We start from the raw sequence: 23,529 nt of genomic DNA, 5'->3' as shown, positions 1-23,529 counted from the left end.
TGAAATACAACTCTCCTAAACTCCCAGACACATTAGCAACAACACTTTGTGGGGTTCAGGCATATCTCTGGTGGAAATGCCATAGTGTTTAAATCCTCAGACTATCTACACAATTCTTACTGTATTGATATAAACAGAAAATCATGCATCTAACAGAGATTGTTATCTAAACAGGGATTGAATCTAATCCAGAGATTTTAATATATTAATTTATTGCTTCTTGCAGCTTTTTGCCATACTAGATTTGTTGTCAGATTCTGGGCATTGTCTATACCTTCCACAGCTTTTTTCAGTATTTGTCTACCTTGCACTGACACAGCAGAGGAAGAGCAAAGAGAGAAGTTAAGAAGTTACCACCTTTAGTAATTAACTAACTTCACAGATTTAGGTATCATGCTAATTAACTAACAAAAGGCCTTTAAACTGCCATAACAATGCAGATAGTTTTATCAGCACAAATGTCAAATCTGTAACATGTTAATCATCCTGATACAGATGAATTTAAGTGTATACAAATGTATAATCTGCCAATCCAAGGTTGCAAAACCCAACCTGCCTCTCCAAAACAAGCACTTGTAAAATGGCAAGTGCACCTACCCGTGCAGAAAGACACTTAGACATCTACTTAGACTATATATTCCCCTAGGCAGAATATACTAATACTTGGCTCCATCTGGGCATTTTAAAAAAGGAATTGAATCCTCATCTCCAGGTCTGTTGTTCCCACTTTGCTTCCTTTCATGTAGAGGTTCTGTAATATGGATTACAAAGGTAAGACCAATCAGGAAAATTAGAAGCAGCTTTTCTTTTGCTGAAGAGCTTGCTGAATGCTTATGGTTTTATGTTTCTGCAATAATTGTTTTAGCCTTAAGCTGATACTGATGTAGAGAGGTTTCCCCACATGCTTCAGTTAAAGTGCATCTACATACCATTAGTTGTAGACTTCTCTCTGAAGCACCTTGCTTTCTGTTTTCTGACAGTTTCAGCCTGTGGTTCTTTACATGAGGAAATGAGGAAGGATTGCTCTTCAAGTGAAAGTGCTGATAAACAATGTTGGGAACATCTGGATCAAAGGAATCTCCAACAAATTGAACAAGACCTGCAGGAGTGTGTGCTAGAAATACGATGTTGAGAGCACAGTCAGTTTTAGAGCCATCAGATGTAGCTACTGAGCAAAGGCACCACATAGTCTGCAATAATTCATAATACATCCACCACTATGAAGGTAAAAAGTGAAACTGTTTATTATTTACTGATAATCAAATAACTTTTAAATCTTTCACAATCGTAGTAAAATCTATTAGTGTATCTTAAAAAACTGAAGAAGTTAGGAAAGTTTGCATGTAATCTAAGTAGCAAATATTCATTTTCCTTTCATTTTAATCATAGGTACAGGAAATTTACACAACTAATACAAACACTAAAAATGTGAAATATTTAAAATCTTTTCATTTTACAATACAGTGCATAATAAAATAGACTTAATTCTTCTTAAAATGCTTACAAGTCAAATGGCATTAATTGTTTGAGCTATTGCTTTAATCTTTATTTTGTTGCTGATTTTATAGTGTGAAATGGTAGACACATTACTTGTAAAGTACATAAAGCTGTAAAATCCTGGAGCAGATAATGTCAGTATCTCCTGTGCAATTGCAAAGGATTTTTAGCTGAGGCATTCTGGTGCAGCTGAGAGGCAACTGTACTGTTACCCAAAGGTGAGGATACACATTGCTGAATACTCTGTAATAAAATGGAGAATAATGAGATGTACATGTGTATAAAAAGAAATGTGATTACGTATATTATAACATCCAAGAAACATGATTTAATGATATAATGTGATCTGTTTTCCATTACATAAACAACTATGCACCTTCACCTGGATTTAGAGATTGGTATTACAGGGTACATTGTAATTCACAAGAATTACTGACAGAATATCCAGACTTTATTTGAATGTTCTGAAACTAGGAGACCTGAAACAGATTGTTCTCTTGTTAATTAAAAAATTAAAATCCCATTGCTTGTCAGAGCAGAAGATTTGATTAAATCTCAGTCATCTGTACTTTTTCTGTAGCTGGGAACTTGTATGACAGTTGTTCATTCTTTATAATTAAGAATTCCTAAGCTACTGCCTGAGATCTGAAGGTACACCTACAGCTGGACACATGTATCAATATTTAAGGATATACTTGTAGGGAAAGAAGGTTCAGGAGAAGACAGGAGGCAGAAGAGAGGAATCTGAGGCTCCAAGTCACACCTACTGCTAGGATTCACAAGAAGAGAGTTAATGATGTGCTCTGGGTTCTTTTCACATTTTGACTTTGAGAACAGGCAATAATTTCTGGGGTTTTCCAGTCTAAACTCAAAAAGCAGCAGAAGACTTCTGACTAAAGAGTACTTTCCCTAAAATTTCTAGTAACAGTTTATCCAGCAAAGTATATGAAGTAGGTGGAAGTATGTAAAGTATGCGAGGTATATAGAAACCTGTCTATATTTTTTCCTCAGTACAAATATATAGTAAAGAAGGAGAATGATAACACAGAATAATAAATACTAACTGTTACTAACATGTGAAATGTAAATTTTGCACTTAGGATACTCATCTGCCCATTCAGTTATTTATATTCCAGGATCATCATTATTTTGTTTTAAACTGGCAAGATCCAGAATATATGAAACAAAATGCACTTATTGAGGAAAGCTAATAGCTGGCATTTACAGAACATGGCATATTTGCAGGCAAAAGTAAGAATTCATTACTTTATGCACTGGCAGGCATAATTCCCACTTTCATCTCTATGTTATTAAGAAATACAAATTAATTAAGAGCTATATATAGTTCAGTTGCTAAACTACTGTTCTTGGAACTTCCTAATCTTTGCAAGTGTTTTCAGATTCCAAAAGGAAAATGAAGCCAGAGGATGAGTCAGTCTGATATAAACTTTTAAAATCTGTTTACAGTACTATAAAGAAGTTCATATGTGTATTTTTTATATAAACAGAAATCTGAAAACCTGGCAAGACTGTTAAATGCATTTATGTAAATTTTTAAATTATATTTTTGCTATAAAATAAGCTACAAGGTCAGTTTTTAGGAATGAAAGCTGAACTTAAAATTAAATACTTACTAAAGGGGTGATTACCTGTAAAACATCTGAAGCAGCTGGGTTTCTGGTAATGGCTTCTTGAACATCTAAAAGTAGCATCAAAGTATATAATAAATATTATGGAAACCAAATACTACAATATTAATGTGATTCACAATAAGTATTCAACACAAAGCTTCCCAAAGATTGTGCAAACACAGTTTATTAGCAGTGTTCTTTTTTCCCCCTATCCACAGCTGCTGAAGTATAACTGTACCTGTCTTTCTAAAATTTGCAGCTAGATATTATTATCTGGTAAAAAAAAAATAGTGTCAATAAAGAAATCTAAAGCTGAGGAAAAGAATGCCAGCTACTCTAACCTGGAAACAAAAATTCCAATCCTAGTGACTAACAATCTTTAAAAAGCTGGCAAGGAAGGTACACAGTTTTAGTCACTTAATTTGGTAACATGTGAAAAGAAAGCCAAGAAAAAGGGTTCAGAAAGGTCACAGTTTAAAAAAGCAATGCACTTACATGACTCTGAAGTACTTACAACATTTCCCTTCCTTCCTTCCTTCCTTACTGGTACATACTTACATGTACCTGCATGTCCTGTAAGTCTACCTGTAAAATTTTGCAGTTTCTTATTACCAATTTAATCCCCAGATAATTAGGCATGCTAATTACATTTTAAAGATATATTTATGTTCTACATTAGTTTTCAGTTCCTTCATTTACAATCAATTAACTCCTATGATTCTTCCATTGTTTCTATCATATTCCTTGTGTACTTTACATACAGATTTCACACTTGGCAATGTTCAGCTTTCTTGCTCTCCATTTCTTTGCTGCATTTACCTTTCCCTCTGTTCCTTTGTTACTTCTCTGTTATATATAAAGCAATGTTTTTTTCTCTTTTCTTGTATTTCTCTTTTCATATTTACTTTCTTAGCCTGAGCACATGGTACTAAAACTCTTTTCTGGCAAAAGACAGAATTCTTCACTCTCTTGGCCTGGAAGCAATAGCCATGAGGTTTACATGTAATGAAATTCTCAGCCACTATTTGATTTGCAATTTACAAGATTTGATTGCAATTTACAAGAAATGGAAGCATTTTTATTTTTCCTCAAACTCAAGCAATCCACCATTTGATGTAGTAATACATGGACAGTGTGCAGAAGTTTAATAAGCCCTGGTTTCATTTGATTCCAGTCAATAAAGTGGTGCAGGTCACGTGGAAAAGATAGAGAACAGTAAGATAAAATCAATGGACTTTGAGGAAGCAGACTGTGAGAAATCAGCAGCATGTAAAAAATTATATGAAAGAAGTCCAAGGAAAACATAAAATTCAGGAGAGCTGGCAAGCAGCAAAAATGGGAAGCAGAAGCTATTGCAATGACATGGAAAGCCAAGCTGTCCATTGAGCATGGAGCAAGGCTCAAGGTCCTCATTGATTTCAAATACAGAGCAGAGAACACAGAATGCAGGAACTATGGCAAACTAATGAGAATTTTTATGGTAGATAGAGCAGCAAGAGCAGCAAGATAGAGCAGCAGTAGATAGAGCAGCAAGAGACCCAAAAGATAAGTTTGTTCAATGATTATATTAGTTATAATAGGATGACAAATGAAAGTGTTGGCTAACTAATCACTGGAGAGAAAAAAATATCAAGAACAAATGCAGACTTTTTGCCCATATTCTTTAATAAAATTTCAGTTGTGATGGGAAAAGTCATATAAAAAGCATCAGTATAAAGCAGGCAAGAAATCAGCCTGGCATAGAGAAAGAGTGGGATAGAGAACACAGATAAGTTTGAGATTTTTAAAATAGTTGTGCAAGTGATGTTCCCATAAACATTCAGAATTTGTTGCAGCCATCTCAGAATTATATTTGTGATTCTTTAAGTATTAATGGAGAAGAGGGACATCCTAAAAGACTAGAAGAGGGGAAATATAATGCTAATTAAAATAAAGGGTTATGTTTGCAAAACTGTAGGTTATATAAAGAGTAATTATTTGCAAAAATAATTGCAAAAAAAATTTAGGTGAATAAACACTTCACAGATTCCTAAATAAGGACTATGTCTGTCCACCTTAAATAACAGTTTTGAAAATCATCTGATAGAAACAACAGCTACAGATGGCCTGAGACAGTCCTGAAGGTGTCCTGCATTCACAGTTTGAATGTTTTGGGTTTTTTTAACCAAGGCAAAGTCACCCACCATTATTTTAAATAATTTTCATTGACCCTAAGAAAGGTCTCATAATTTTGATCTCCTGTTTGCTACATTTAGTAAAGAATAATAATAAGAAAATAAGACAATACAGATTTATGCCACAAGATTCATGTTTCTCATCCATGACAACAACATGTAAAGTTAATCATTTGATGAAGGATTCTATTTATTATCCAACTTACTTTGTAGCCTTTGGTTGAGATGATCAAGATACTGGAAGATCTTCTGTTCTTCTATTGAAAGTGCACTCCTGAGTAGCCCTGGAGCTCTGCAGGGCAGGGGGAGCTGGCTGGCTGGTTGCACTCTCTCCATAGCTGCCAGGATTTCATCTTCTGCAGCTGCTGTACTTGCTAGTTTTTCTGCCATAAGAAACTGAGCAGTGCTTTCTGAAACTGGAGAGATTACAAGGGTAACTTCAAATGAGAAGATCTCGTGGTATTTAAATATGCTGCTTGCTTTCATTACTACAGGTCTGTGAAATACACAAGATTCACACTAAAGCGTAAAAAAACATGTCAAAGTCAAGAAGCATGATACATGATACATGTGAAAATTACATAATTAAGATCACTAATGCATTGCACAGCTGGCACTGCAGCAAGTTCTAGTGGCTTCAAAAATATAGCAAGCAATACCCACACATATCATAGCTATACATACAGCTGTCATGCAGTTAAATACAAACAGGAATGGAATGAAACCTGACTATATGTTGTAAAGCATTTATAAAATCATCAGTATTATAATACGATGCTATATCTTACATTTTTGTAAAAAAAATGAGGTCTACACAACAAACTACCCTTTCTTCCTTAGAATCACTGATGACAAAAGAGACAAGTTATATGATGGATCTATTAAGGCATTACTTTTATGTATAATTAAGGACTGAAGTGAGATGTGTTACTGTACCTTCATCAGAGTTATAGGTGTTACTCATGTTTTGTACCGGATCAAATGCAGATTGAACAGGGCTCAGCTGGACAGCACGTAACATATTCTATCAAAAACATTATAAGAATATTTTAAGTGTAATTTAAGGTAGCTAGTCTACTTCCTGAACATCTTTATTTATTATTTCATATCACTAAATGTTTCCAAGTGCAGAAATACTAGGGTATACGAATGCAGTAGATGTAGTCTATTTGATTTTATGAGTTTCATAAACAGTGACAGCAAGCTAGGAACAATGATTTAAAATTCTGTGACACTGAACACATTTTTTATATTCTTAAATCTCCATTTTGAGGACAAATAATCTTTTTTTAAAAAACAGTACTTAGTATTTACCTGTGCATGATAAGTAGGCTTCCATCTTTTAGAGGCTACGATTTGCCTTCTCTGTTCTGAGATGTGTTCATTTTCCCTGTTATCAAAAACCTCCTTTTGTCTTGTAACACGAACAACACCTTAAATTAAATGCATTAAAAAAAAAAAAAGTCAGAAAACATGATAAAGCTACTTGTTGCAAAACTAGTAATGCTGAGTATATTTCTTTTTCTGAATTCACGTGTTTACCTTGTGCATGCCTATATCTGGTCTCATTAAATATATTTTTTACAGTGAAAAGAGAGAAATAGGCACATATAGGGAATATCTGATTTCATGATAGGGCAGGACTATAAAATCCAGATATGGATTCATGTAGGTATTTATAAGCACATTAAGTGAAGCCCCAATTTGAATCCCAGTGGATGCACAAAGATACAAGGTGGTCTTAGAAAGTAAGAGGGAGAATGGACAGTGAACTGTGATACAACAAATACCAAATAATTTGCCAAAAAAATAATATTTTAGAAAATCAATTGCATTTAGAGAATAATCTCAAAGTCTAATTGCCCAATACAAGAAATATCTGCAGCCAAGTTGCTGTATCTTTCATCTTAATGGATTCAACATTTTTAAAGAGTATTGGAATAACAGAACAGTTTGGGTTGGAAGGGACCTTTAAAGGTTATCTGCTCCAAGCCCCTGCAAGAAGCAGGGACAGCTCAGAGCCCTGTCCAACCTGACCTTGAAGTGCCATACAAAAACCATGTAATAGTTCACAGGCTTTATTTGGTTCATGGAATCACAGAGCAGTTGAAGTTGTAAGGGTCCTCCTGAGGTCATCTGGTCTACTCCCCATTCTACAGAAGGGCCACCTAGAGCTGGTTGCCCCGAATGACATCCAGATAACTTGAATATCTCCAAGGAGAGACCCCACAATCTCCCTGAGCAACCTGTTTATGTGCTCAGTATTTATATACATTGATGAGATCCCCCTGTGCCTTCTCTTCTCTAGGCTGAACAGTCCCAGCTCTCTCAGCCTTTCCTCAAAGGAGAGAGGCACCAATCCCTTCATCAGCTTCCTGGCCCTTTGTTGGACTCCCCAGTATGGCCATGTCTCAAACTGAGGAGCTCAAAAGTGGACACAGTCCTCCAGGTGTGGCCTCACAGGTGTGATTCAAATGTAAAGTTATGGGTCAAAAAGTTCTACAGTTTGAGATGCTGTAGTTAATCTTACTAATTTATACAAATATCTGCTCATTTCAGTGAGGAGAGTACTGCTGGATAGTATTTTCCCTCTGCTAGAGTGGCCTAACCAGACACTGTACCTCAGGTTTATCTCAGTTTTCTCTGGTGGAATAATAAATTTTCAAAATGAAAGCAACAAGTTTCATAAAGTAACTTCTTAATTAAACTTTCATGCATACAAATTGGAGATGCAAATCAGAATTTTCATGTGCAAATCAGGAATCTACATATCTGAGGATGTATTCTCTTTTGTAAACACAGTTACTTGATTTGTAAATGCAATTATGTGATTTATAATCGGGAAGATAAATTACTGATTGATTTATATAATGAATATTTACACTGGAAGTTCATTATTGTGCCAAGAGGTCTTTTCATGATTTAACAGAATTTTATATCCATAGTTGTTATTGCAGTGATATTTAACAAAGCAGAATTTTTCCTAATTGCAGAAAAAGAAAACAATTCATTGATACTAGGAGATTTTTAACTACTCATCTGGCTGCTGCCATCAGCAGTAACATGGGCATGTTAGCTTTAAAAGGTTGCCAGTTATATGAGAATTATTGTAATGTGACATGTGCTGAATAGCACCTGAAAAGAAAAGGAAATGTTATTGTGTAATAGATGAAAAATTAAAAAGAAGCAGAGTAACACCATTTTTTCTGGAGTAGTAGGCACATAACCTGAAAAATGAAATCCAAAGTTGCTCTGTTGATATGCACCAACATCTAATTTAATTAGTTTGAAAGACACACTAGATCTATAGCAAGAAAAAGACTCCTTTGGGAATTTTAAGAAAAAAGTATAAGAAACAATAATTTCTTTACAGGCATGAGATACTGAGCAATCTACCACAGTTTGAGCCTGTGAATGAGCCCTGTACCTGTCACAGGCTAAATGTTCCACACATTTTTAAGCATTTTACTGACTGAACATCAAAGGACTTAAAAATAACTAAAGTACCTAGCTAGAGAGAATAATATGAGTTGGCCAGAAGATAACATCACTTGAAGCCTGGAAGCCCAAGTAAAGAATGATCCTCAGGCACAAAAATTTTATTTAATCATCTTGTTCTCACTTATTCTTCCTGTAGCATACATTTGGCCAAACATTTCAACAGATCCCATTTTCTCAGTGTCCTCACAGACCTTCCTGAGCTCTGTACTAGTGCAGCAGGTACTTCACTCAAGGACAATGCAGTATTTAGTGTCTCCCAGCAAGCACTGCAGAACAAAGACTGTGGTGATCTGAGTGCATTTGCAGGCACTAGAACAATCAACAGCAAGTCAGGAAGACTTTATCTAGAGTACATAAAATAAAGAAGACAAAAGACAAAATCTAAATAGATACAACAGATACTGAGCTGGTGACCCACCCAAATGATAAAAAGAGGACACAGCTTTTCACCTAAAAGATCTGGAGCTCTTTTGTGTGACACTGGGGACGTAGCATTTAAAGTTTTAGCATAATCAGGGCACACAGCTTTGGACCAGCAAATTTCCTGATTCATTGATGTCACCTGCAAACAGGGACATCAAGAGGCAAGTATCTCTGCTGGAGGCAAGGGATGGTAATGCATTGTTTTTTCCATGTAAAATCAAATAGATGAACTTAAATCACACTTATCTTAAGCTCATTTGTTTGACTTTGAACTGGGATGGACAAGCAGATAAGATTTCTCATTTCCCACCTCTGCTCTAGGCCAAGAATATTCACCTACCTCTGCTGTTACACAACAGGGCTGTTAGAAATCACTCCACAGTTAAAACTCAGTATTACTGTAGATATAACTAGAAATGTTGGGGTTTTAAGTTATGGGAATTATTTTGTTTTGGAGCTGTGTAGCTGATCTTCGGAGTCATCCAGGTACCTTATAAGCTCTTTGGGTACTGCTCTTGTCTGGAGCAGGGTTTACAACTTCAGCAGCTTTGCCTCCAGATGCAGCCCTCAAGAGGAAGCAAACCAGCATGCAGGATACAAATTAAAGCCCGAGGGTGCCAGGAGTGCTGAAGGCACAGAATATAGCCAGGTGGTGGAGGAGAAACAATCAAAAAACATGGAACATATTTTGAAATGTAAAAAAGAGGAGATTGAAGTTGGTTTTTTTTTTTCCTCCCTGAATTTCTCATGCATCTTTTATCTGTCTTACTAATCAAACTCTGCCTCATGTTGGCCCCAAGGTTAGTTTTTAATAGGATGTAGGATTGGTCCTAAAATTTCTTAAAGTACTCTATAAATCAGACATATTTTGCAGCACAGCAAATTTGTCTTGTAGAAGCTCTTTATTTGTAAATGTAAATTTAATTTATTGAATTCCCATATCTATAATAACTTTACATATGTACAGCTTTGGCATTTTACAAACATGAGAGATCCAGATTTCACATTCCAGTGTCAGTGTCTGTTGGACAACAATCTGGGACTCCCAGTTACCTTGCAAAATTTGCTCATATAAGCTTAGTCATCTCCTATATCATTATTTTAACCACCTGCCACATCTGCTCATCAATCAGGAGTATAATATCAGGGAAAAGACTTCTTTTTTTTTTAAATTTTGTAGAGAGCAATTAAACATGAGGATCTGTGTATGAAAGGCCTCTGGGCACCGCTAGAATAGAAACTAAAATGACAAATGGTGAAAGCTTGTTAAAACTGGTTGTATTGTCTGAATGGATGAAAGGCTGAATGTTTTAACAGAAAATAAAGTTGTGATGTAATAGAAAAATATTTTCTTCTGATCATCCCCCCACCCTGGACCCAGCAACATGCCTCTTACCAGTAGCAGAGTCTTTTGGAGCTCGGGCAGTATGAGCTGCTTGCCACAAGGTATTTGTTTTTCCAGCTGTTGGGCTGTGATGGAGCTGTAATCTGTTTTCTGCTTTAGCAGCTCTTCTGTCAGTGCAGGCTACTGAATCAGCTCCACAGCCACTTCTCTGAACATTGTTTACAGAACAAATATTTTTTTCCCAAGGTTCATATTTGGCTGTGCTGCAGCCAAGCGTAGGCCTTGCAGTGGCAAAGACTGAATGGCAAGTAATACTCTCACTACTATTTTCTGTACCATTTCTATTGAAAACCCAATCTGCCACCAAACCAGGGCTTTCATTTACATCAGTCCTGCTCACAGTGAGAGCTTGAAGACTCGAAGGCAGCAGTGGCTGACACCCAGGCCTGGCTCTGCTTTTGCCACCTCTGTTTCCTGGAAGAGGTGTGGGTGGTGGGTGAGGTGCTAATAATTTCCCTGGAGATTTTAGAGTTTTGTTGGTTTCAGTGGGCAACTGTGGCTGGATTATAGCACCTATTCTCTTCTTGAGCATAACACTTGGCTGGGCTTTTACAGCTCTTGGTCTTCTATTTATTTTTGTCTTAACGTCATTAACTTTAGAATTATTGCTACTTGCTGGAGATTTACTTTCTTCATCTTCAGAGACCACCCAAGCTTGTTTGGCAGAAGGAAATCCAGTAGACTTAAATATATTCAGAGACAGGCATTCTTTATTTGATTCTTCAGTATTAACATTTGGTTTTGACGTATGAGGGTTTTCCTGATTATTTTTTATGAGCATGGGGTTTGAATGTTGAGCAATAATACTTAAATTAGTCTTAGGAACATTATCTGTAGTTTGAATATATTGCAGCTGTGAATAAGATATTTCACTGGTGTTTTGTTCATAGCATTTTTCATTATTTTCTATTATCTGATTAATTTGATCACACCATCTTAGCTTTCTATTATATTTTTCATTTTCTGCACTTTTCTTTTTTATTTTTGCCAGTTCTACACTGTCTCTGAAAGAACACACAGGCTGAGTGCCAAAACTGACCCCGTGTTTCATAACCACAGCTCTGAAATTCTTTGGTTCACATTTTGATTCCTTCTTTAGGATACTTGTGAGTAAACTTGCTCTTTTTCTTTCAAGAATATTGTTTTTCAGAGTTTTGTGCTGTGCAGGAGTGCCAGAATCTAACTCCACATCAGACATCAGTGACTTAGCCTCTACTGTATTTCCCTTTTCTTCCTCTTTGTTGTTCTGTTCCTTAACATTGTAGAGAACTGAGGCATTTGGTAAACCCTGAAATACAGATGATCCTAGATCAATGTTATCAATACATTTAATATTTTCTTTTTTTGTTTCAGTCATTTTTTCTGGGATATTTTTTAAAAACTCCACACTGCTGTTTTTGCCCTTTGGTAATGTATCAGCTGTGTTGGGAATGCCAGTGGAACATCCCTGATTAGGAAATAAGATGATAGATGTTGCAATAGGTTGACTGGGGGTTTGCTCACATGCAGTTCTTTTTAGTGGGGTCATTTTAAAACTCTGATCTTGCATCAGAGCCTGAACTCTTTCTCCTGGAACAGAGTCAGAGCTGGTCAAGGTTTTGTAAGGATTGAAAACAGGGTGACCAGTGGCTAATGTGCTAGATGTGGCAGAAGATGACTTGCTTCTTTCTTCTTTTATATTTTGCAGAAAACTAAATGCATTAATGACAGAACTTCCTTGCTCACCAGAGGTAAAGAACTCTGCAATTTTCTTTCCAGAGCTACAGGAAGCAGATGATTCCTCTTCTGTGTTGTTTACATGTTCAGCAGGAGCTAGAACATTATGTTTAGCTAAAAGATCATGAATAGGTAAGTTGTGGTTGTTTTGTGAATCTGCATTTCTCAGACAATTATTTAGATGGATATTTTTAGAAGCACTTTGAGCTGTAAAAAGCAAGACATTATTCCTAGTCTGTAATTTTTCTGGACTGTACAGGGCACAGTCACACTGGGCAGTCAAAGGTGACTCATTTGGTGTTGTGTAATTTCCATTTTGTTCTCCAGCCTCAAGACTGTCAAGGCTTGACAAGCTTTCTGAATCTTCTGCTTTCTTGACTTCTTGACGAAAATTCTGAAATACAGGCATAAAACCAGACTGTTACATCTGAAATGGTTTTGGTTTTTGTTTTTTTCTGATACTAATTTTTCATTAATGACATCTAAAATACAATCAATGTTGAGCCTGGTGTTTTCACAAGCTGGAGGCATAGCACCTATTGTCTTTCCATCAAATCAAAATTTACCTGTGTTCAATTGCAAAAGAAAATGGTTTGAGCATGAAGTTCAGAAGAAAGAGCTACAACAAACTTAATCCTAAACTTTATATCAATGCTATATCAGTATCAGAAAAAGAACAAGATTTGTCTAAACAATGCTACTGTTTCTGGATTACTGTTTCCTATGGCATAGGATGATTTTTGTACTCTCAAGATGTGAGTTCACAAAATGAAAGATAATCCACAAACTTGTATCTTTGATAGTAGATCTGGACCAAAGTAGATTTTTTTCATAATGCTAGACTGAATATGTTGGTTGTGTTTTTTTTTTTTCATACAAAGTGCCACAAGTGCTGTGGCTTGAAACCACCTCATGGCAAACTCTGAAAATATCTTCCAGCTTTCATAATCACAGTGATTAACACCTCCCCCCTGGTGAAACCCCCTCTTCTCATCTTTCAGAAAGAAGAAAATATCATCTGATCTATGAGGACAGATCAGATCTAAGGGCCTATGGGAGTCCCATCCACTCCCAAAAATTCTTCATCCAACATTTAATGTAGTGATGAGTAAGAGCATCACAGGAATCACCATTGGGACAATCAATGAGTTACAGAATGCCAGGTTGGGAGGGGTCTCAAGGATCACCTGGTCCAATGTTTCCAGATGGGAACACAGTCTAGATGAGATGGCCCAACACCTTGTTAAGCTGAGTCTTAAGAGTGTCCAATGCTGGGAAATCCATCACTTTCCTGGGATGATTATTCCAGTGTATTTAATTATTTTTTCCAGTGTATTCCAATAGTATTTCATTATTTTCATAGTGAAAAATTTTCTTCTGGTGTCCAATTGAGATGGCCCCACTCACTACCACTTGTCTTTTCCATGTGACTCCTTGTAAAAAGTGAGTCTCCATTTCCTTGGTATCCACCCTTTAATTACTGGAACATGGCAATAAGGGCTCCCCTAAGTTTTCCTTATCTCCAGGCTGAACAAATGCAATTCTCTCAGCCTTTCCTTGAACAGCAGGCTTCCTAGTCCATTGATCGTCTTTATGTAGGTACTGTACAGGTGTTTTCTTAATTACTTCTCCATCCAAACACTGAGATGCTTGATGTAGTTGAAAATACACACACTTTTTTAAGTATAAGATTTAAAAATACACATAAAGGAAAACAAGCATATTAACTATTTTCACAATCTTGTACACTCTGCAGCAAAGCTCACTTCCACACAGCTCAGCAGCTAAGTGATTTTAAGCTACGTGTTGGAAAAAAAATGTTGTGAAAAGCTATGAGGAACTGCATTAGACAGCTGATATTATACAATGAAGATTGTCTTTTCATTAGTGGCTTTAAATGGAAAATGCTTCAAGTAGCAAAATCTGTTAACCTAGGTAAGTGATTATGCATCCCCTGGCAATTACAATAGAATTAACATTTTGAAAACTTATCAAAGAATGCATAAAATTAATTAGTGAATAAGAATGTATTTTTTTAGAGAAACTTTTTGAAAAATTCAAATGAAATTGCTATACTATAATATTGTATAGTTTATAGCTGTACAAATATCTGAAATTGCAGAATAAAAGCTTAGTGAGTCCTGAAAGACCTTTATGATTGAATTAAATCATGCACTAAATGTTCATCAGTTGGCGTAATCTTCCATTATAGTTATGATCTGAGATAAAGCAACTAAGTAGAACAACAAAGAATCAAATGTAGGGAGAGATCCTTTTAGGGAACATTTTCAAACTAAAGATATACAAAGTGGTGTCTTTCTAATAGAAAAGAATAATGCTCTGCTAGTTATTTATTAACTGGTTTTTTGGTTAAATGATATTGTTAACCTCTGCCTGAACTTCACCAAACAAGAAAAAGACAGATGCTCAGAGTTTCTGTATCAAGCTACATTTTAAGAAACAACTTTGAAATTTTCAGATGGGAAAAAACCAATAAAAAGAAATCATAGGTATCAGGCTTACTTGTCTAATCTGGAAACTACACATTTCTAAACGTGTTTCTAAAATTATGATGTTAAATTGGGCAATTAGTTATGGGATGAGGGGTAACGGTTTTGAAGAAGGGTAAATTTAGATTAGATATTAGACAGAAATTCTTCACTGTGAGCATGGTGAGGCACTGGAAGAGGTTGCCCAGAAAACTTATGGATACCCCACCCCTGGAAGTGTTTAAGGCCAGGTTGGATTGGGCTTTGAGCAACCTGGTCAGTGGAAGGTGTCCCTGATCATGCAGGGGGGTTGGAATGAGATGAATTTTAAGGTCCCTTTCAACCCACAAAATTCTGTGATTCTATGAAACGGAAAATTTCGCAAGGATTGATTTAAAAAAAACCAACTCTTATGACATCAGCTTAGTTTAAAATGGTGCATCTGGAGGGTGAAAGAACAGTTGTAACTTAAAAAATTATGACTACTCATTCTACTCAGTTGTGCTCCAGAGGTTGAAAATAAACTTGATCTCACTCTGCTCGTAAAACAGAACCTCATGGGAACACAAAATCTCAGTTCAGGCAACCTCCAGATACAAATTATGAACTAAAGAATAAAGGATTCCTCATTTAAACATTTACTCAATTTTACATAGTTCACTGAAAGTTAATTCCTTTATATTAAATTTTTTGCATCATACAATTTCATAATTTCCCACACTATATATATATAATTCTTTTTAAAATAATTCTTATTAACATATATACTTATATTCTTATTAAAATATGCTTATAATTATTAACATATATGCATATTTTATTTCCCTTTCTATCTTACTCTGTAACAAAAGTATAATGAATGTTGATTTTTGTAAATGTAAATATGCATCAGTAGAACTCCTTGCAGCCCTCAAAAAGCATTCAACAATTATTAGTTCTTTTTTTAGTGGTCAATAGCTATAGGCTGGTAAACCTGGAAACCCCAATGATTTAATTTCATTTAATCTGTGAGAATATATAGATCTAAAAGGATACAAAAAATGCTCACAGATATACTGTCTTTTTATTTTCTGGATTTGCTTTTTTTTTTTTCTGTTATGTAAGTACAAGTAATTGTATTGCCTGTTGCCTGCATTATCCTACATCCTAATGCATAAAACCTAAGCCCAGCCAGTCCACATAGATGGTATTCCAGGAAAGGGAACACTCAGGAAGAGTTAAAGAGATCACTCATGTCTTAAGACTTAGAAGAGCTGTGATAAGCAATTTCATTGCAGTAAAGCATTGAAACAAAGAAAAAGCATTAGCCTAAGAAATTGTTCATGAGGCAAATGAAAGAGCAGCTTTGCAACAAGCAAAATTTTAAAACAAGTGAATTCACTGGACAAGTGAATTTTCTGCCAATGAGCTCTATCTGAATGCTACTACACTAAAGAGCTGCTATGTGTATATTTGACATTTTCTGCCAAAGAAGTGCTGACTGTTTGTAATTCCAAGAGGTGAGTGGAAACATTCTTCTGAAGATAAATGCTGTAAAGACCTATCTGAAAGTCCAGGTCCCTCCTCTCTCACACTACTTGCTATTTTTGATAAATTCAGCTGATTTACAGCAGTTCTTTATGTGTTGTAATGTGTGTAGATATAATGCTACACTTCACATTCATCATGAAGTAAAAGACATCAGTGTTCATGTAGATAAAAAGCTACCTCTCGAAGCAGTACCTAAACACCTCTACTGGGTTTGAGCTGATCAACTGTGGGATGTAAAACTCTGTTAGAAAATGGATTCTCTCTTTTCTCTGTAAATTTGGAAAACATAATGTTCATGGCACTACACAACACAGATCTCACAGAAGATTTGATCAGATCCAAGAATGCAAATTAGGAACAAGTTCTTTGCCATGAGGGCAGTGGAATAATGGAATAGGCTGCCCAGGGAGGTAGCTGAGGCCTCATCCCTGGGGATATTCAAGGTGAGGCTCAACAAGGCTCTGAGCAACCTGACTGAGCTGAGGGTGTCCCTGCTTACTGCAGGGAGGTTGGACTAGATGACCCTTAGAAGTTTCCTTCAACCCAAATTATTCTATAATGTTTCTATATAATGTCAGTGAGACAGGATTTTGGTCCTTACATTACACAAGAGATCCATTACCATGTACCAAACCCATCAAAGAAGCTATGGAGGTGTACAATGCACAGAGAAAATCTTCCTATCAACATCTCTGTCCTACCTAGACTAACTCCTAGGTGTTTAATTTTCTCCCAAGCTATCTAAGATACAAAAACTAGATACCTATGAATCTGAGTATTTAAAAGGACCTGATTTGCCTGTTTAGAAAATCATCATGGGATGCTAGAAACATGGGCTCCAGCTCCTCAGAATAAAAAGAAGTTAAGTTTCTAATTCTATAGGCATTCAGGCACTTCAGTAAACCATTCTGTAATGAAGGATTTTTCAAGAAAAGTGAACACTTCAGTGCCAGGATTTCAAGTTCTGACTTCCTGATTTAATGAAGTCCTAAGGCAAATGTACATAACTGTGTAAGAAACAGATTTTCAGCTAAAAGATTCTTTCCATTACTTCCTATTAATTAATTAAGCAACTCAGTTTTCAGAGGGCTGCTTCTTAGGATCCCTACTCTAGGTAGCTAACTCACAGACCAATCTAGACATTCAGCTCCAGAAGTGGCATTCATAATGTTAGTTTTTAAATTATATTAAAATTATTAAATGATTAAATGTTGAGACACAGACAACCAAAATGCATTAGTCCCTTTTTTTGCTTCTAACCCATTAATAAACTTATTTATTAATGGTACCATCTATTCTGCAGATTTAAGAAATGGTGTCATGTAAAAATAGTATGGGACTGCATAATTGAAAACCTTCAAAAGGCAAAGAGACATGAAGAAAAACTGAGCATGCATAGGCAATATAAATTCTAGAATTTCTTAACTGCTTAATTCATAAAAATGTTAATTTACACATAAAATGTATTGAAGTAATTTAATGATCAAATTAATAATTTTCATAATCTCTTATATTCAACGTAATTTTGGTTATCAGCCAAAACATTCATTTTCACTTCTTTGGAATCTGCATGTTGTAGGAGAAGTGATGTTTTAAAACGTATGGTGTAGATGAAGCTGCTTCTTCACAACACAGAACTGTAGGGGAAGCCATTCTCAGAGATGTTTTTCTATTTTAAAGCAAAGAAATAATCCTCTCTCTCATTGATGGTTAAGGTCTTAATAATGAGACCCAAAGCCCTGAAATTATCCTTTTCAGAAAATCTTTCTAAGTCTGACTTATGGCAAAAGATGAATAACTGATGGAAGAAAATATTTCGTAATCTTTAGAAGATTATGAAAAAAAAACCCTGAGAACTTGTCTTTCTGGATTATTCTTATTCACAAACAATAAGGCAAAGCATTAGGGTTCACAGATTTGAATGAAGTGTAGCTGGAGTTCAGCTGAGGGACTATCCTACCAGATCACTCTGGCTCACTGAAAAATTAGTGTATAAAAAGCATTACTTTTTCTTTCAGCAGTGTAAATACACTGCAAAGATGAAAGTTTTTAAGGTTTCCACTTGTGCAGTGCACAGCAATGACCAAGGCAGAAAGTGTATTTATATTAGGAAGTCCTAAAGGTCAGATACAGAAATACTTTTAGAGTCATAGAGTATCCTGAGTTAGAAGGGACCCATGAGATCATCAACTCCAAAGCCTGACTCCACAAAAGGCAACGTTAAAGTTAAACCATTTACCTAAGAGTGTTTTCAAATTTATACCTATCTAGAAAGAGCTTTATTTAATGTGACAGCTTCATGTGATTGCCAGCATACACTGCATGCTTCATTAATATAATAACCTATGTTGAAAAGTATTTAGTGACTGTTATGTGTTACCTGTTTTACAAATCCAATTTTTTCAATATTTTTCAAAACATAAATTCCTCTTAACTTTACAGATATGATTTATAGGAATATGTATAAGATTTCAGCATTTAATTTCCCCTTAACAGTCTACTGAATTTAAAAGCTGATTTTTTAAAAAAAATTTGCCACTGTTTGAAACAGTGTAATTATTTATTTGTTACAGGATCTTGCAGTTTCCTGGGTCGTAGTTATTCCCTGTTTATTCCTGTTCTGAGTGTCCTGTGTCTGATTTAATACTTTATTTCCCTGTTGGTGAGCCATACTTCCTTACAGAGATTTGCCAGTATTAAGCATAAAGTGAATAGCAAAGCTCAAGCTACTACATAACACAGATATGCTGCTGCAGGTTTATAATAATAAAAAAAAAGAAAAAAAAGAAAAAAAAGAAAAAAAATATTTTCTTTGTAACCTTTCTTTGTAATTTCAGAGTACCATAAGAATGCTCAGGGCAGAAGAATAGTGTTAAATCAGTTATATTCCACTTTACTAAAGGTTTATCTCTCAAAAAAATGCAAAATACAGCTCTACTATCTTCAAAGAAGTAGAATTTCTCTGGTATGAGAATTACTCTGGTATGAAAAAGTAATAGATTTCCCAACATCCCCTTGAGAACTCAGTATATTCTATCTCTGACAATACTATGTTATGACAACACAATATAGTATCCTGGCAGGCCAGTATTCACAAGCTTTTGTATCTTCCATTCCCTTCCTGCAGAAAAACATTTTTTTTTACCATAACTGCAGTAAATGAAGATTAGACACTGCTATTTTTTCATCTTTTAACTATATTGATGAGCAATTTATTCTGTTCCAGTAAAACAAATCACCTAAAAATACTTATGAAATATGATAGAAATGTGTTTCATAGATACATATATGGATATATGGATATATGGATATATGGATATATGGAAATGGATGTAAAACCAAGAATGGAGTAATGTTAATAGGTATGGCCACTTTTATGAAAAAGCATATGATTGTAGAGGAGGAGCAGATAAATGTCAGATGACAGGGCTTTGAATAGAGGCAAGACTCTCTTCAAATATCTGAGCATCCAAATTTCCAGATAGGAAGATTGTAATGTAATGCCATTTTATATAGCACAATCTTGGAATAAAACCCTATTTTACATAGAACCCACTAATCTTGAGGAATGCACAATCAAAATAAGTTTGAGTATTTGGGTAAAGTAATTTAGTCTGGAGGTACGTTTCAATTTGCTTTTATAGGAAATGTTAATTTTGGATTAGTTAAATAACATGGAAGATAGTGGTATGTTGCAATATCAGTTGAAAGCCAATAAAAACTGACACTCCCTGATATAGCCAAAAGGAAATTAGTAGGGAAATCACTTCAGGTTTTTGTGTTAACATTCACAGTTAAAGGTAAAAAATTGCCAACATTTCTAGATGTAAGGTGACCATAAAAACCTGTTTCAAACCTTTGAATGTTCTCTTAAAAATCAAATCTGACTTCAGTTCCATTGCCATTTTATCTTAACCTTCATGGGTCTGTTTTCCCACCAGCCAGCCCTGAGCATTCTCTCAGTTCTTGATGCTTGCTAGGGAGAGGCTGTACCCAGACACTCCTTTTTTCCATGCTGCTCTTGTCTGAGCAGAGTTAGACTGGGACAATACCCCTTGCAGAAGGAACCCTTGTTTAACTCATTCCAGTCATACTACAAATGCAATTGAGAATTAAGTCAGTTTTTCCATTAATTACCTCAAAATATCTCAATTTCATGGACAATTTCAAAAACAGTAACACAAATGGGTAACAGCCATGCAGGGCAACTCGCTCATGCAAGGAAGGTGATGGCTGTAACTATCTGTTTGCAGCATCAGCTGCTTGCATTCAGTGCAACATCCCTGAGAAAATACACTCTATTATTTCTCAGAGACTTTTTAAATTTTATATGTAACACATATAAACACACACAGTATAATAGGATACACAACTGTATTGTATTAGAGATAACACAAGAGTAACCCTCTGACCTCCTGGGTTGGGTTGCAATTTCTGACAAATGATACTTGTGTTCTAATCCCTGTTTCAATAAATATTAAAGTATTTTATGCCAAGGTGAACAGTATCCACAGAAAAACTGATACTGAGTAAGTACTTCAATGGCTGCACAATATGCTTAGAAAAACAGGATCACTGAGGTAAAATTCCTGCTTTGAATCAATCAGAAAGGGATTTAAATTTGTATTTCAGAGATACTATTTGAGTAATTTTCTTATGGTAATATAAATGAGTGAAGAGGAAAATGCAATCTGTGTGTTGTAATCTATACCTATTTTATCTGTGAATTAACTCTTGCTTCCAAGTATTTTGTTTAAAAAGAGATACAATAGAGATGAAATGTTACATCAATGAAGTGGTTTAATTTAAGCACAGTGTACTTGTCTGGAGCAGAAGAAAAATATTGTACTGACCAACACAATTTTGTATGGACCAAATAAAAGACAAAATATATGTGAATAATACTATTCCATGTCACAGTTGATCTGTTTTTATGGAAATTATCTAAATTACTCAGACCAAGGCAGATGCTTAAAATTGAAAATTTCAATATAAAGAGTTAACATTTGCAAAAATAATGAACACTTGGGTAATGGCTTTCAGTGAAAAGCTGAATGCAGTTTTAGCTAAAGACTGTGCTACCAGCTTCACCTTAAAGATTTTATTTAGGCCTGTAGGAAAATCAAGAAAGGGCTGCAACAAAACCTTCATTGTGAATGAAGTTAATAATATTCTCAAAACAAAACATTTTTTTTTTACGTATAACAACCAATATTTTGATGTACTGGCTCAGATGTAACTGTTGCACAGAATGAAATCAACTAATCTAAGTATTTTAAGCAATATAATTTTGGAGAATGGTGGAAGGGTCACTAAAAACCTTCTCTTGCTGCTGAAACTATACAAATTTTTAGGGATGGAAAGCAGAGAACACATCAAATCTACTGTTATAGAGCTACATAGAACTTTATTACCCTGAAGGAAAGTAAAGAATTTTAGGAATCTTTATAATCCTGCTGGGCCTGTAAAAACAGAAACAAAGAGAGAGGTCAAGGGATCTCAATGGATGGTTAGACTGCAAAGCATGTGCAAAGAGAAATACTTTGACATCAGTTTCAGAAAGGCAAGCACTGCTGAAATTACTTTGGACAACAGACAGTAACAAGACCTCTGAAGCTTATTTATGTCAGCAAGAGTATTACAAATAATTATAAATTTTAGTAGAAAGAGCATTATAAATAGTATTTCATGTCACAGGAAGTCACAATGCACATGTACACCAGCACAGTCCATGCATTAAACTTCAAAAACTCAGGCCATAGAACAATGACAATGGCTTTCTGGCTGCTTTTCTACCAGAGTCCAAAGCATGCAATTTCAAGAAAAAGCAAATATTTGAAGTATAAATATTTATAATTTAAAATTATTTATCAGATGGAAGAAGCTGAGCAACCCCTAGTGGCAACAGCAAAATATATTTTGGACAAAAAAAGCAATTTTTTTCCAAAGCATTCTCAAAAATATTTTCATTTGTAAGCATAAATTCCTGTATTATGTCCAAAGCTGATGATTACATAAAAAAAAAAATTATAGGTGAAAAATCCTGCATGACTCATGGCATTTTTTTCCTAGAAGTCAATTAGAATGTGATAACTGTATTAGATAAAATACTTCACAATATACTTGTCTTACAATAGACAATACGAGATTTTAAGGGAAAAAAAAAGCTTGAATGTTTTTGTATTTAATTTGAAAGTGGTTATCTAGAGTCCAGTTATTCAGTTTTATCAGATGTCTTCTATAAACTGCCATTTGCTCTTCTGTCTTTTATACTGGGAAATCAGACTGAACACTAATCAACAACCTTGCCAGTACAAACTGTACTTTCTGCCTCCTCAACCTTGTTGAAATTTACTCCAGCTGAGTGAGATTTTCTTAGTTAGACATCAGATGCTCAAGAATCTTAGGAACACCCATCACAACAAAAGAGGTGCAAAGACAGATGAACATGCCTGAAAACATCAATGTAAAAGAAAAAAAAAATCTGAATTATATACAGTCTTTCAAAAATTATCCATACACAGGGATCAAAAGCACGAGCCCTTGCTTTTTTGCCACAAATAACGCGATGTCTTTAGCCATCACCAAATAAAGGGAGAGTCCTTCACAGTGTCAAAGTAATTCCAGACAACAGGATTCCAGATGCCAGCAGATAACATTATAAAATTTAAAAATGAATCCAAAATTATGTCTTCTTGTTTCCAAAGAACTTAATATTGAAGACAATGTTTCCAAAATGAAAGACAACACTGACCTAAAATCATACCTAAAAGTGCAGTCATAAGAAATTTCTTTGCAGCTCAGTTCTTGATTTTCACTGGTTTCTATGGTGACTTTTGAAACTGACTTTGGATCCAAAATTAGTTTAGATAGAAAGCTAATGTTTTTTTTTTCACTGGAACACCTACATCTACTCCAAAGATGACAAGAGACTTGACTGCTCTAGCATTTTGTGCAGAGCTTTTGTAGTCAACAAAGCAGAAATGTAAGTGCATATTGCCAAGCACCAATTTAGCTCAAGACTTCTGTGATAGAATAATGGGAAGCCACTTCAGAGCCAAGTCTGACATACAAATTGTAAGTTCATAGAAAGCAAGATAACATAACAGATATCTTTGAAGAATTTGTGAAAATATTCTTTTAAACATTTTTAATGGTCTCTG

At 35.1% G+C, this 23,529-nt stretch overlaps 1 protein-coding gene across 2 annotated transcripts in view; it reads right to left on the bottom strand.

Moving 5' to 3' along the window:
- Positions 1-1,362: 1,362 nt before the first annotated feature.
- Positions 1,363-23,529, bottom strand: part of CEP126 (centrosomal protein 126) — a 38,413-nt gene continuing 16,246 nt past the window's right edge. Inside the window, exons 6-11 of one of the 2 annotated variants that reach the window (XM_071734372.1) lie at positions 10,623-12,741; positions 6,617-6,735; positions 6,239-6,326; positions 5,509-5,718; positions 3,132-3,196; positions 1,363-1,740 (exon numbers count right to left, since the gene is read on the bottom strand). In XM_071734372.1, the coding sequence (XP_071590473.1) occupies positions 1,633-1,740; positions 3,132-3,196; positions 5,509-5,718; positions 6,239-6,326; positions 6,617-6,735; positions 10,623-12,741 (2,709 nt within the window). In that variant the 3' untranslated portion in view covers positions 1,363-1,632. The remainder of the gene's footprint in view (positions 1,741-3,131; positions 3,197-5,508; positions 5,719-6,238; positions 6,327-6,616; positions 6,736-10,622; positions 12,742-23,529) is intronic. The other variant, XM_071734378.1, reaches the window with a different exon arrangement.

This window comes from Heliangelus exortis, chromosome 1 (genome assembly GCF_036169615.1).
Source record: "Heliangelus exortis chromosome 1, bHelExo1.hap1, whole genome shotgun sequence".
Classification (NCBI taxonomy): domain Eukaryota; kingdom Metazoa; phylum Chordata; class Aves; order Apodiformes; family Trochilidae; genus Heliangelus; species Heliangelus exortis.
This window is presented reverse-complemented; position numbering and strand designations above follow the sequence as displayed.